The sequence below is a fragment of the Centropristis striata genome, chromosome 11 (genome assembly GCF_030273125.1).
Source record: "Centropristis striata isolate RG_2023a ecotype Rhode Island chromosome 11, C.striata_1.0, whole genome shotgun sequence".
In the NCBI taxonomy this organism is placed as follows: Eukaryota; Metazoa; Chordata; class Actinopteri; order Perciformes; family Serranidae; genus Centropristis; species Centropristis striata.
The window spans coordinates 11,307,399-11,323,299 of NC_081527.1; the positions used below are offsets into that span (position 1 = coordinate 11,307,399).

The 15,901-nt window shown below is 35.6% G+C and overlaps 1 protein-coding gene across 3 annotated transcripts in view; it reads right to left on the minus strand.

The window, feature by feature from the left end:
- The window catches only part of LOC131980300 (polyamine-transporting ATPase 13A3-like), a 36,131-nt gene extending 20,446 nt beyond the window's left edge, over positions 1-15,685 (minus strand). The window contains exons 1-14 of one of the 3 annotated variants that reach the window (XM_059344510.1): positions 15,332-15,685; positions 11,863-11,932; positions 9,711-9,884; positions 8,212-8,373; positions 7,616-7,686; positions 7,412-7,495; positions 7,240-7,309; positions 6,122-6,256; positions 5,972-6,044; positions 5,072-5,203; positions 2,926-3,093; positions 2,687-2,844; positions 209-397; positions 61-122 (exon numbers count right to left, since the gene is read on the minus strand). In XM_059344510.1, the coding sequence (XP_059200493.1) occupies positions 61-122; positions 209-397; positions 2,687-2,844; positions 2,926-3,093; positions 5,072-5,203; positions 5,972-6,044; positions 6,122-6,256; positions 7,240-7,309; positions 7,412-7,495; positions 7,616-7,686; positions 8,212-8,373; positions 9,711-9,884; positions 11,863-11,913 (1,529 nt within the window). In that variant the 5' untranslated portion in view covers positions 11,914-11,932; positions 15,332-15,685. Of the gene's footprint in view, positions 1-60; positions 123-208; positions 398-2,686; positions 2,845-2,925; positions 3,094-5,071; positions 5,204-5,971; positions 6,045-6,121; positions 6,257-7,239; positions 7,310-7,411; positions 7,496-7,615; positions 7,707-8,211; positions 8,374-9,710; positions 9,885-11,862; positions 11,933-15,331 lie in introns of those variants that run through there. The other 2 variants (XM_059344509.1, XM_059344511.1) reach the window with 2 other exon arrangements.
- Between the last annotated feature and the right edge of the window lie 216 nt (positions 15,686-15,901).

Sequence of the window (15,901 nt, forward strand, 5' to 3'; positions counted from 1 at the left end):
CACATTTATCTGGACTTTTGATTCTCGTCTGTTTTGAGGTTACTCTCAGGAAACTGTTACCTGCCATCTTCAGCGGTCTGAACACCCCACAGGTCCAAACCATCTTCAGTCAGAGTTCCAGTCTGAAGGAAATCAAAATACAGACTGTTAATGATAAAAAATGACACTCAGAAAGAAATACCGGAAACACCAGAATGGTTTAGACTACCTTGTCAAAGCAGACCAGGTTCAGCTGGCCACACATGTTGATCCTCTGAGGACTGATGCAGAAGATGCCGACGCGCTTCAGACGGCGCTGCGCGTACACGATACCGGCTGTCATGGCTGCCGGTAAGGCCGGGGGCACAGTGATGGTGATGATGTCCAGAGATTCAATGATGATGGTTTTAGCTGGAACCTGGATGAGATCGGAGCAGAACCCATCAATGACAAACAAAGAATGATTTCTATAGGACGATAGAATCCTAAAATCTCTGTGTGAAACTGTCTTTTCTACTCCTTTTCTATGTAATGGTGTGAATCCAGTTGGAAGAATATTGTCCGTTTTAGTATCACTCCTAAAATGAAGACATATCTATCTTCATCAGACCACACGTGTTGGAGGGATTGTGGAGATGGGGAGGCGATTCACCACCACTGCCAGCTGCCCAAAGTTACATCAGTTTTGTGATAGTATTTGGAAAATTATGCAGCAGATTTTTGAACAGCAAAATCCATTTACATGTACAGCTCTACAGTCATGGAAAAAAATATTAGACAACCCTTGTTTTCTTTAATTTCTTGTTCATTTTAATGCCTGATACAACTAAAGGTACATTTGTTTGGACAAATATAATGATAATAAAAAAAATAGCTCATAATTTTAATAGCTTTTTTATTGCTACAGTCGGTGTTTTTTAATTTCAGAGCTGATATCTAGCCATTTTCAATGGTTTTCTTGATGGTGATTTTGGTTATTATCAAGAAAACCATGGGAAATGGCTGGATATCAGCTCTTAAATTAAAAAATACTGACTGTAGCAATAAAAAAAAGCAATCACTCATAAGTGGTTACAAACCGATCCACCCACAGTGGACAATTGGCTAGAAATCGTCATGGAGATTCATAAGTTAGAGAGACTGACTTTCCTTCTGAGACGGAAAAAAGATTTACGTATATATCACCAGATGGGCCAAATGGACATCATACTGGAAGGAATAAAGGACATGGCTGGTGATTTCACCTCCTCATTTTACCTTTTTTTTTTTTTTTTTTTTTAAAGCAACTTATGTTTTATAATTGTAAGAAAACATGCTCTGTATTTCCTGACTTGAGAACTCTGGATGTCAGGCAGAGGTGCTTGTTGGACTGTGTGTTTGTATTATATTTCTTGCTGTTGTCAAAATGAAAATAGAATGTAAGTGATAAAAAGAGAATCCTAAGATACATTTAGCAGAAATAAAACATTTAAATCTGAGCTTCTCCTTTAATGTCTGATGGGAAAATATGTATGCACGCCACTCTGGAGTCCAATCAGAACACCCTCAGCCACAGACTGAGGCGACCAAAGATCACCACAGAACACAACAGGAGGTCTTTCCTACCTGAGGCCATCAAACTGTATAACTCCTCCTCTTTCTGCAGGGAGGAACGCTAATACATCAGACTGACTATTGAACATCATATGCAATACCATTTTCAACACCACGGACATAATATGGTCAATCATGTACAAAATATATCTGTATTTATTACATGCCATGTCATCTGCACCTTACTCCTCTGACACTTTATTTTTAATTTTTGTATTGTTATATTAATAGTCATATTTATATTATATATTGTTATTGTTGCCTATTTGTGTTCATAGTTTTTCTTATATTATCCTATATTGTGGTTGTTTTTGTAATTGTTTTTTGTAACTTTGGAGGAATCTGGAACCAGAATTTCCTTCGGGATTAATAAAGTTCTGTCTTATCTTATCTTTTTTTTTTTTCATTTTTTATTTTTATTTTGTGATAGCATTATCATACAGTGCTTACTTTCAGACAATATACAATAGTATTTCTGCCACTCACAATCAAGGTTTTTTCTTTACAAAACAAAAACAAGATACAGAAAGTTAAACGTATTACATTTGAGAAATTTGAACAAACTGGGAAAGGTAGACATATGTAAAAGAGCAAATAGAAAAAAGAAAAAGAAATTATCCACCATGGAGTTTCAAAATGAAATATAAGTAATACAAACTAATCATTAGACCCAATAAAACATAGTACGTTACAGTACAAAACAGCATTACAGGGTCATCCTTACAGTACTTCTGTCTGTTCCACATTAACATATTCAACCCACTTCGACCACAGTTTAACACATTTATCTTTCTGAAGGCGAAGGGAGAAGGTAATCCTCTCCATAAGATAAATGTCATTTACTATACCGATCCACTCCTGCACCGTAGGTGGCTCAGGGAGCAACCAACGCCTTGTGAGTGCTTTTTTACCAGCAGTTATCAAAATACCAAATAAATATTCATCAGCTTGCCTGACCTGTAAATCTAAATTTCCTAAAAATAATATAGAAAACTGCATGGGTAGGTTAGTGTTAAATATGCCACTTAATACTTTATGAAGCTCTATCCAGAAGGATTTAACCATTGGGCACTCCCAAAAGACCGTCTTATCTTATCTTATCTTAAAATGTTACCTTGTTCATGATACTGAGGACGATGGTGTAGATGAAGCCGATCCCCGCCACCCCGACTAGACACAACAAGAAAAGGTAGGCGTCGCGGTACAGCTTGAAGTCTGTTGGTTTGGGGTAGAGGATGGAGCGCACCAGTTGGCCTTTCTCTGTACTGAAGCCTGCAGGGACGCAGAGGTAATGATTACTTTCATATTTATCAGTCTGTATGGAATTTTGAATCTGTTTTTCCTCCCTCTCACCTGTTCTGACCACAACAGCCTTGACCAGTTCTCCAGCGTAGAAGCGGGTCTGGATAACGTGGGTCCCACAGAACAGGGTGTGTCTCTTGTGCTCCTCCATATCGTAGCTCCAGGCCGCGTCCTCGCCTGAACTTGGCAGACTCGTCTTGGTAACTGGTACGCTCTCTCCTGAAGACGAACGGAGAGTTAACATGTAATAAAAATCACACATCAAGCAGAAAAATAGTGGGTTTTTTTTACTGATTTAAGTGAAAAAAAGTCCTTCGATTTTAGGCCTCTGCGAATACTTTTTGCATTGCTCAAGGAAGGTAGGTTTACTGTAGGTCGAAGAAGGCACAGTTAATTTATTCATATCACACAGGTGCAGTGGTGGAAAAAGTATTCAGATCCCCTCCTTAAGTAAAAGTACTAAAACCATGCTACTACTCTGACACCAGGCTTCAAACGCCACAAAAAAACATATATTATTATTATTATTATTATTATTATTATTATTATTATTATTATTAACAGTAGCAGCAGTAGAACTGGATATGTCAGTGATGGGTATGTCTATAGTAAAATCTGATAATCATATAATATTTCAAGAATAGTGGTAAATAATTATAATAATTTTGCAATTATGTGTTCTGTGTACATGATAATAAAAAAGAGCAATGTGAAGGATCGAGTTAGACATAATATTCTGAATTATGTTTTCATTTGTGCAAAATAATGTGAAACAAAGAATCATGTTTTCACTTTGAATGAGAGCTTCATACAGCGAGCAGCGTCAGTGCCTGATCCGTCTGCACATGTGCAACTCTCAACAGAGATCAGAGACAATAAATGATATGTTTATTTATTTGATTAAGTCGAAGATTAAAGTTCGCAACATCTTCTGGCTACAGTCTGATTAGCTAAGGAATCTTTAATGACTTACTAAAACTTTGGCAGCACTTTAGTTAATGTTATCTGAGTCATGACACACCACTTTACCGTAACAAGTTCAGCTCGATGCCAGAAAGTGGCGTGATGACTGATGATAATGTGTGATTGTCAGTACAGGGCTAATGTCTGGGTGAATTACATTCCCAAAAACATTAACTCAAACTCTCATAAAAGGCATCATGATGCCAAAAAGCGTATAAAGTGTCTCTTGAGCTTTACCAAACCAATCCAATGTTGGCTACTTAACGCCAAATAGACGTTAAAACATTCTGAATATACCCTTAAAAATGTTAAGACCATTTCAGGGGTGCCTGACTGTCCTGTATTTATCTAGTAATTCCGACTTTATAGCATTCAGTGTCTAGTGCAATACATCATTTTAATCAGGAGAATCTTAAATTTTACTCTGGCTCGTTTAAAATCCCAATTTTACATTTGCTTTGTCTGATATTAGATGAATATACAAGATATTTTTAAAACAAGTTTTTTACTGTGAACTCAAACATACGACGGCGTATTAGGGCCAAGTATAAATTAAAAATTAAAAAAATACGGACCTGGGGGAGGAAGGTTATATTTTGAGAAAAAAGTTGCAAATTTACAAGAGTAAAAGTCTGTGAGAAAAAAGTTGCAGATTAATGAGAAAAGTGGCAAATCTGCGTAGATTATAGATATTTTACACCGTTTCAGAATTCTTGTTACAGCCAAATTTTATATTATAAACCAACTCCGTTTTTTCACTAAAATCAGGTGCATTTCTTTATTTTATTTACTAACCAAGTAGATGTGTGAAAACTAACCTCATGCCTCTTCGGGGGCTAAAACATGAAACACTGAACTCCTTGACGTTATCTTTACAGTTTAATCTCACTTAAATTAGTTTTACAATCCACAGGAAGTCTCTTTTCATCCTTTCAAAATGAAAACAGGCTTTTATTTATCTTTTATTTTGCCCATGTATGCATACAGCAATTAATCAATTAATTCATTGTTAACATTACAGATGCTCAAGTTCACAGGTTTCTTCCAATCTCCCTATTCTTGAGGTGTTTTTTTTTTCTTTTTACATTTCCTGAAAGCCACTATAGGTTCTCTGACATGCTTGAAAAAGGGAGGGGTATTCAGTTGGCTGCGTTCTACAACCTCACCACTGGATGACACTAAATGCTACACACTGCTACTTCTAGATGAAGCTCGGAGTGTCGGGATACACCACCTGTCAGCATGCTCTCATTTACGATGCAGGTCCCATGGGTGAGGGCAGCGTCACAGGGCATGATCATCCCATTCGCTGGAATAATGATGACATCACCGGGTACAAGATCTGTTGACATGGCCTGATCGATATCTGGGAACATTAAGAAAGAGAACATTTTAAATGAGATCATAAAGTCTCTAGCTGCAGGCCTCATGAGGAGGCTATCAGACATTAATACTGAGATTGACGTAAAACTCCAATTCCGAACAAGTTTACTGATCCTTATTTGATATGTATAGAATTAAAAACTGTATAATGACCATATATTTGATGTTCAAACTGCTAGACTTAGAATTTGAAGCATTCTGTTTTTATTTATGTTTTACGAAGCATACAAACTATTTTGGAATTGGGTTTGTATTACAGAATAACAGAAAAAATTATGGGTAACGCTTTATAATAAGGTCCTTAATAACCATTAATTAACAAGTAATAAGGCATTGTTCTCGCTTTAGATCCGGTAGTTTCAAAAAGCATAGTTAACTTATAGTTAACTTATAATAGATGAGCAATAAAGTATATTTTAATATCAATAAGCAAACAAAATAAGATTAATAAAGGCATGGCAAAGACATAATGGGTGGGTTATGGGTGTTTGTAATGCCATTATTAACACTTATATAAGCTTATAAACACACAATAATGTTAATAAGCATCTTGTAAGGACTTACAAGGGCCTTATTACTTGTTAATTAATGGTTATTACAAGGACCTTAATATAAAGGGTTACCAAATTATGGGGCTTATCCATAATGTAAACACTATAACACCATCAACACATGATGGCATCAACATCAGACATTCCTAAATGACGACTGACAGCCTTGTTTGCACTAATACTCTAATATTAAAACATGCCTTTATCTCCTCGGCACACTGAAACACGGACCACGCTGTGTGTTGCCACCATGTCATGCAGCATCACATATTGCTGCAATAAGAGAGACACTGTATCAATAAAAGTCTGGAAGGATTATTGTGGAATAGAGTTGTTACTGTGTGACTCACCTTTTTAATGGTATACAGTGAGGTAGCTATTGAGATCACAGACATGAAAACTATGGCTGTAGCATAATAGTAGTAGTCCTCAGCACTCCACAGAATAACACTGAAGAGCTGGAAGATGTAGAAAGGATTCAACACCTGAGGGAGGAACAGAAAGTATTGACATCAGCATCTTAAATAAGCAATAATAATAATGTTGCTATACAAATAAAGACATTACAGACACTAAGTGCTTCACACTGAAGCACTTAAAATCAAAAATTAGAAGATATTAAAAATTAACATATTAAAACACATTAAAAGCTTTAAATTCATAAAAGGAAGGAAAAATATAGATAATAAAAAGTGCAGCAAAGCAACTTAATAAGTACTTTACAGTCGTGTGTTTTAGGTCTGAACCATCTGACTAGAAGAGTATTACTGCCCCGACAAACACAAATTCACAAAATGGTCTTGCCTGATCGAAATTAATTAAAAAAATAGACTAAATATATAATATTAGCTCGAACCCTAACAGCCCAACAGTGGTGGAAGTATTAAAATCCCTTACTTAAGTAAAAGTACTAATACCACACTGCAGAATTACTCCACTACAAGTAAAAGTCCTGCATTCAAATCTGCATCAAAATGTATTTAAAGTATCAAAAGTAAAAGTACTTGTTATGCAGAATGAACCCACTCCCATACACACCATATTATTAGATATTTTTTTTATGATGCATTTATTTAAGCAGCATTTTAATGTTGTCAAGGTAGGGCTAATTTTAACTACCTGTTATTTAATTTAAAGTCTAATCACTTTAAATTACTCATTTCATGTTTTTCATATTAAATCTTGACCTGAAAAGTAACTAAAGCTGTCAGCTAAATGTAGTGGAGTAAAAAGTACAATATCTGCCTTAAAATGTAGTGAAGTAGAAGTATAAAGTTACACAAAATGGAAATACTCAAGTAAAGTACAAGTACCTCAAAACTGTACTGAAGTACAGTGTTTAAGTAAATGTACGTTGCAGCCCAACCCCACCAACTGCAAGTTGGTGCAATAATTATGCAATCAGTATCACATAAAAGTGTAAAACGATTACATTAAATGCATATTATGCAAAGAGCTGTAAACTCACCTCTTTTATGAGGAGCTTGAATAAAGACGGCACTCTTACAGCAATCTCATTCTCCCCGAAGAACAACCTCCTGCAAAGCAGTTTGTAATTTTAATGTAATCACAGGCCTGCTACAAAATGCAATTATAATGCTTTAAATACTAAATAACATTAGAGAACAATCCGTGTGTACCTGTAGTCCTGCAGTGTTTTTGACAGTCCAGAGCCGTGGTCAGAGTGGATGTTTGCACAGCTCACCTTCACATCCTCCAAGCCTCTAGAAAAGTCACACACATTCATTTCTACTGTGCAGAGCAACACACATTTAGTGTATCTAGCTAAGAAATAATAACATTTCCAAATAAAAACACAAATTTTTCTTTAGTGGGACTCTTACTTATAGAATTCAAAGTTCTGTATCATGTCGTTCCAGTAGTATTTGGTGCTGTGGTGGGTGAAGAAGTGGATCTAGGAGGGTTGGAAAGAGACTAACAAACATCAAAACCAATCAGATCAAGACTCTAATCCTACATTCATGTATTTAAAACCAATCAATAACTTACAGTCATGGAAACAAATATTAGACCACCCTTGTTTTCTTCAATTTCTTGTTCATTTTAATGCCTGGTACAACTAAAGATACATTTGTTTGGACAAATATAATGATAACAACAAAAATAGCTGATAAGAGTTTAATTTAAGTGCTGATATCTAGACATTTTCCATGGTTTTCTTGATAATGATTTTGGTTATTTATCAAGAAAACCATGGAAAATGTCTAGATATCAGCTATTGTTGTTATCATCATATTTGTCCAAACAAATGTACCTTTAGTTGTACCAGGCATTAAAATTAACAAAAAATTGAAGAAAACAATGGTCTAATATTTTTTCCATGACTGTAGATCAGTGTTAATATAAACCCAAAATGAGCTTCAGGTGAACAACAAATGATTTTTTCAAAAAAAGCAGAAATCGTTTCCCGCTGAGGCACCTGACAAGATTTCCCATGATGCTCCTCGTGCACAGCACTGATGCCGTCTCCGTCTCCGTTCGGCAGCTGAGCCGTGGACTGCAGATCCAAGCTGTCGAATGGTTTCCTCCCTGGAGCCGACATCACGTGTACTTTGGCTCGAAACCACTGCCTGAACTCGTCCTGTTGGAGAGCAGAAGGAATTCCCCTCAGCTGTGGGACGACACTGAATTCATCACATGCAGCGTAATAAAGTGTTTGTGCCAGAGAATGTGACACATGTCGGGATGATTTATGAGCTGCAGCACAAGAATGAACTTATTACTCTGTGGAAGAAGAAATATTTCCTCAGACACATAAATCTGTAATAATCGACAATAAGGATAATCTTCGTTTTAGAAAAAAGCAATCCGTTTTTTTTTTATTATTTTACTAGTATGAAAACAACCAGTGGTCGAAAAAGTATTCAGATCTAAAAGTAAAAGTACTAATACCACAATGTGAAATTACTCCACTACGAGTAAAAGCCCTGCATTCAAAACTTCCTGAAGTAAAAGTACAGAAGTACCAGCATCAAAATATACTTAATCGTACTCGTTATGCAGAATGGACCCACTCTGACTGTTTTGTATATTCAAAATATATTATTACATTATTTGTGTTGATGCATTTATGTAAGCAGCATTTTAATTTCCTCAAGATAGGGCTCATTTTAACGACTTAATATACTGTTGATGTTTAATTTAAAAAAAAAAAACATCTTATCACTTTAAATTTATCATGAATTTCATGTCAAAGGTAACTAAAGCTGTCAGCTAAATGTAGTGGAGTAAAAAGTACAATACTCACCTCAAAATGTAGTGGAGTAGAATATATAAAGTCACATAAAATGGAAATACTCAAGAAAAATACAAGGGTAACGCTTTATATTAAGGTCCTTGTAATAACCATTAATTAACAAGTAATAAGGCATTGTTCTCGCTTTAGATCCCTTTAGCTGCAAAAGCATAGTTAACTGTTAACAAGTGCATAGTTAACTTATAATAGATGAGCAATAAAGTATATTTTCATATCACTAAGCAAACAAAAGATTAATAAAGGCATGGCAAAGACATAATGGGTGGGTTATGGGTGTTTGTAATGCTATTATGAAGAATTATAAGATACTCATGAGGCTTTTATTAATGTTCTTATTATACATCTCTTATAGCTTGTTATTTGCTGTATTATAATGCCATTATTAACACTTATATAGGCTTATAAACACACAGTAATGTTAATAAGCATCTTGTAAGGACTTACAAGGGCCTTATTACTTGTTAATTAATGGTTATTACAAGGACCTTAATATAAAGCGTTACCAGTACAAGTACATCAAAGCTTTACTTAAGTACAGTACTTACTAGTAGAGTAAATGTACTTAGTTACATTCCACCACTGAAAACAACGTACATAGAATAAATAAAACTTTATAAAGTCAATTGTGTAAAAAAAGAAAGAAACTTCTGCTGTTGTCCTACCGTGGTCCTGAGCAGCAGTGTGTGTGCGTCCCTCAGCGAGGTGTGTGTGCAGGTTCCCTTGACGCCCCACTCAGGCAGCCAGTAGAGCAGCAGCAGCAGGAGACCGCCGGAGCACACAGCACCCACACCCACCAGGATCCTCTTCCACAGACAGGGCTGGTAACCCCACACCTCCTGCACCAGCATAAAACCATATTAAACACACTGATGAGTTTGTCTTTTTAACAGAATAGTAGAAAAAAAGCACAGGTGTTACTAAAAACAAAAGCACACACCAGAAACTGCAGCAGCTGAATTTCAGCCAGAAATCATTCATTTCATTATTAACACATTTGCTTTTCCTATTATGTCAAAATGTCTTCTGTGAACAAGTGTTCACAAAACATTACTCGAACAGGAGTAACTACTTCATTTGTTGGGGACTATTTTAAGCAGCGGATTAATACACAAGTAAAACTACTCGTTATTCAGAATGACTCCACTCAAGACTGTTTTATATATTCCAAATATATTATAACATTATTTGTATTGATGCATTTATGTAAGCATAATTATAATTTTCTCAAGATATGGCTCATTTTAACGACTTAATATACTGTTGATGTTTAATTTACAAAAAAACATCTTATCACTTTAAATTTATCAGGAATTTCATGTCAAAAGTAACTGAAGCTGTCAGCTAAATGTAGTGGAGTAAAAAGTACAATATTTACCTCAAAATGTCGTGGAGTAGAAGTATAAAGTCACATTTAGTCATTGGACTAAATTAATGAAAAAATATTATTTTTTTGCATGTATTTATATGTGTATATATATATATATATATATATATATATATTTTTTTTTTTTATTATTATTATTATTATTATTATTATTATTTATTTATTTTATTATTATTATTTTTGTTTTTGTTTTTATTCATTCATTCATTTCTACTTATGTCATTTTCCATCCTCCATAGATAGAGGCTCCTGTGTTCTGTAAGATAAAAATGGTGTTTTTGTGACTGGAGTCTGGTAGCTAACGGATATTAAAACATGCTTATCTTCTGCGTGGGACCTCCAACACGTCACACTGTAATTTATGAGAACAGAAAATATTCCACGAGGAACTCATCTTACTTAGCATGTAAACCCAAGCGGCCAATAATCCAATGATGTCATTAACGTTTTCAAGGGCTACCTTTGTTGGATGCAGACAGTGTGAAGGTGTGGCTAGCTGTGCTACAAATAGATCCTAACTCATTGGACACTTTCAGACCATCAGCTCTGCAGTGACTATTTGGACCAGGATGTGAACAACCAGCCAAAGAGGAGAAGAAATCCTCTACTAAAGCACTTTTTCCTACAAAAAAAAATGCTGTTCCAAGAGCAGAGAGAACCTCTGCAGACTAGGGTTGTCAAAAGTATCGATACTCAAAAAAGTATCAATATTAAAACGTTGTATCCAGATACGATACTCATTTTCAAAAGTATCAATACCTAGCCAAGGAATGAACACTTCATCAAGCTTGCCAGATATTGTGCACAGCAAACAACCTCAAAATATTGTTCTAATTGTTATTGTTTATTGTATTTATTTTTTGCACTACCTCAGACCTGAGGTATTTTAACCCTGTTTTTAACCTTGTGGTATCGAAAATGGTATTGAGTATTGAATATTTCAGTATCGTGACAACCCTACTGCAGACACAGCAAATGTAAAGTCATTGTGTTAACCTGGCAGACCAACCAGCAGTTTTTTATTGAAAAGTCATAAAGTGATATCAGTCTTCTTATGTAACCCTTGGCATGAAAGCGAAAAAGCTTATTTCTCAAAATGTCAAATTATTGCTATAAGCACTGTAGCATCCTGTCACTATGTTACATATTTTAACTCTCCAAATTACTTCTGTATGTGATTTCAGTGGCCTACAATGAAAATCGAATAAAAATCCAATCTGATGCAAGTTATTTTCTTTAAACTTAAGATACTACAAATCTCGAGTTGTGTAATATTTGTGATTGACGCCCTCCATTTCCCTGCAAACATGTCATTATGTTTACTATACACCAGACTCATGATCACTTTATAAAAAGTAAGCGTTTTATGGCACATTGCTCAATAGAAGAGACAATTTTATGGCTACATTAAAATAGGAAGTGATATTTACCATTTCATCCTCCAGACCCTGGTTTAGAATCTTCCCCTCTCTCGTCTTCATCCTGTCAGAAGTGCAGCAGCTGCAAAGAAAAAGCCATTAAAAAAAACACTTTATTTACTTTATTTCCAACAGGCGCTTTACTCGCCGAAGCTTCCCTGTCATAGAAGTCTTCGACTCTGTCTGGTCGGCAAAGGTGTCGCAACTTTAAACTCGGTCAAGGGCAGGAGAAGATTGAGTTTTATTACTTCTAAAGGAAGTGAGTAAATCATTAATTTATATTAGATCAATTGGTATTCCTGCAGTGGAGACAGAGGAAGGGGAATGTGTTTGTATGGGGTTAAATATAGAAACATAAATTAGGGAAAATCCTTATCTACTTTTGTAGATAATGACACAGTTTCTGCAAGTTCTAACCTGACTGAACTGCAACACCGGTGAGAATAAGAACAGTTACTATGGTTTTCTGTTTTTGAGATTTAAATTCTGCTTCATTGACAAAAGGATGATTAGATGTGATTTATTGTTACGATGTTAAACAATGATGTACAGAATAGATTGTAATGAAACCTTTGAACCACACATGTTTGTGTTCAGTCACACCTACAGTAATGTTTGACTCAGAGTCTATAGGATCTGACCTCTCAATAAGCACTATCATGAGTAAGGTTATTTTGTTGGAAAGATTAATATTTTTGACATTAACATCAGCGGCCGATATTAGCCTATCACATACATGTTTTCTAGAGGTGTGAATCAGCAGAGGCCCCACAATACGATTTTATCCTGATACTTGAGTCACAATACCATATTATTGTGATTTTAAGCATCTTGCGATATGGTGAGGATTGTGAAACAATATATTGCGATTTAACTGTTTAACTACATTTTGTGGCCATAAAATTAAATTTAATTAATTAAAGTTTTGTCAAATTAGAGAAAATTCTGTTTATCTCACTTCAGTCTTTTTATTTCTCCAGGATGAGAGTCAAACCCACAGACTGACCAACAAAGTATTCAGTCAAAATGAACTGAACTGATATCAAACATGTATGGACGAACTGTATGAACAACTGCAGCATTTTATCAAACTTTCCTCAACTTTAATTTTTTTGAACATAAAAAAAGCCTAACTAATCTTCTAGTATCATATGATACCAGTATCTCCAGTATATTCCTAAAAGTGAGCTCGCTACAGCCCCCGGCTAAATATCCATACTTGGCGGCCATGAATCAACATAATATTGCCACGCAAATCAATCAATTTTTTCCCCACCTCTAATGTTTTGAATATGAAAACCTTTTTCACAGACCAATGCGATGCAAAAAACAATGCTCGGGGTGATTTAGAAATAGTTTTCTCCATCATGCTAAAACTATGGAGCCTGGTCGTGGCAGCAGCATCATACAGTGGTGATGCTTCTCTGCAGAAGGTCCTGGAAGGTTCGAGGTCCTGGAGGCACCAAAAATAAAAGAGAAATCCTGTTCGAAACACTGCTGCTGTCTGCAAGCCAACCAGGACTTTGGATAAGATTTATTTTCCAGGCAGACAAAGACCCCAAACATAAAGCCAAAGCTACACAGGGCTGGCTTCAAAACAACTATGTTGCAGTCCTAGAGCAGCCAAAGGGGAGTCAAGATTTCAGTCAAAAAAAAAACAGAAATTGTGACAGGGTACCCAATGCAATTTGACTAGACTTTACACATAAATATATTTAACAAAACGCTGATTCCGAATGTATCCATGTAACGGATTTGCTGTTTACCTCAAAATCTAAAATGCATAATTTTCCTCTTACCTGTAGTGTTTTTTAAACTATGTCGCTTCGATTGTGGTGCTCAAAGTGCAAAAAAATACAACCAACAACAACCAATTCCAATAGCAGCAAAAAGTAAAAATAATAACTAATAATAAGCTGACAGCTTTAGTTACTTGCCAGGTGGAGATTTAACATGAAAAACATGAAAAATTTAAAATAATTACACATTTATATGAATTAAACCAAATAAAAGTATATTAAGTAGTTAAAATTAGCCCTACATTGACAACAGTAAAGTAAAGCTTACATAAATGCATCACAAATAATAATACTATATTTAATAATTTAATAATATATTTAACAATCTGAGTGGGGCCATTCTGCATAGCGAATATTTTTAATTTTGATACTTTAAGTTAATTCTTATGTTGATACTTTTGTACTTTTGATTAAGTACGTTTTGAACGCAGGACTTTAACTTGTAGTGGAGTAATTCTGCAGTTTGGTATTAGTACTTTTACTTAAGTAAGGGATCTGAATATTTCTTCCACCACTGGTAATCACAAGGAGTGCATATCTCTATGGTCAGTATCTCCAACACTCTGCAACGCAAAGACAATCTAGATTGATTAATAGAACTACAGGTAAGAGGAAATAACTGTTTTTTTATTAGGGGCTGAACTGTCCCTTTAAGGTTCAAGGGTCTTTTCTTATCTTACAACACAGGAAAGCACAACAACATGCAGCCGTTGTCCATTTTTAACCACACAAAACTGTAGTTTAGTTTCTGTTCCTGTAGTGCCTTTTTCCCCAGGAGGTTCGTACAATTACACATTTCAGACTGACATGATATTTGAAATTGTCCACAAATCCCAATCAGCCCAGCACATTAAGTTGTAAGCAGAGGTGCTACAATTAGTCGATCAACATGAAAATAACTGCTTAATATTTTATTTTTTATTTTAATATTAAAGTAATTTTTTATGCCAAAAAAATGCAGAAAATGCTGCTGTACGCTTCTCAGATAAATAGATTTCTTCCTTAATGCTTATGATTTTGCATGTTATATTAAGCTGAACAAGCTATCGTTAGGCTTTGGCCCTAAATAAAAATAAAATAAATAAATATTATCGGCAGTCTCCGTTATCCAGACACCTATGTCTATTTTCTGTTTACTACTTTATGGGCGTAATAACATGCATGAAATCTGAATCTGACTTTTCAGACCTATCTTCTTTCTAATTTCATTCTACTAATTGTATTATATTTTTATTGTGATTGTTGACTACTATTATTACTTAACATGTATTTATTTTTAATATAATTTTTCTATTTTTTAGTTATTTATTTTTCTATTTTCTTTGAGACACTTTTTGACAGTTTTTTTTTTAAAAGAATAAAATATATATTTAAAAAGATATATTATCGGCAGTTTAGTACCACGTCCGGTAATGTGGACATGGACAAGCTCTCGTGCTATTTCCATGGTAGCAACACGTTTTAAATGATCAAACTCAAGTTGAAGAGTCAAAACCATTACAACACTGGACCTTACAGCACCAAACAGTGCCTGAGGAGCCATTTTCAGTCGCTGTTTTAACCAGTTGTTACAGTCTTATAGCTGTTTTATAAGTAGCTGTGAAGTAACTTTACCTTCACACAACACAACTCGGAGTATAAAACGGTGCAAAAGCATTTCTCATTGCGCATTAAAAACTTACCTCTCCTCTTCTCTATCAATGCACGAGACGATGCATCAACAGGTGACTAAATCGTTGCATTAAAAGTTTGCCCGCGTGCCCCGTGCAGCCTCGCGACACTGCGGATCTAACATGTGTGTGGATCTTATTGATACAGTCTACGGTGTGGAGACGACACGCGCCGACACCACACTGACCCACGCTGCGCTGGGACCGGACCGTCCCAAACCGGTCCATTCAGAAGGAAGTGGGCAAAACAGGATGTGAGGTCACTGAAGGACAGCGTGTTTTGGGGCAGAATTTCTGCAAGTTGCAACAAATCGGTGAAGTGCAGCGACGTGTGCAGTGCCGAGCGGTGAGCAGAGCGGGACGCATCCTGCAGTCTCCTCCTCTATCTCTGCACTAATGCAACTTTTAGCAATGCTCGGCCCACTGGGTGGAGAATATGGCATGCTTAGCTGTGACACTGGTGTTATTTCAGGTCAGTGGTAAAGAAGAAATAGGCTGTGACTTGGCTGAGATCTCGCCAAGTCCTTGGATAACCTTTCTCCATCACAGATGTTAGAACAAAAAACTCAAAGACACAGCTGC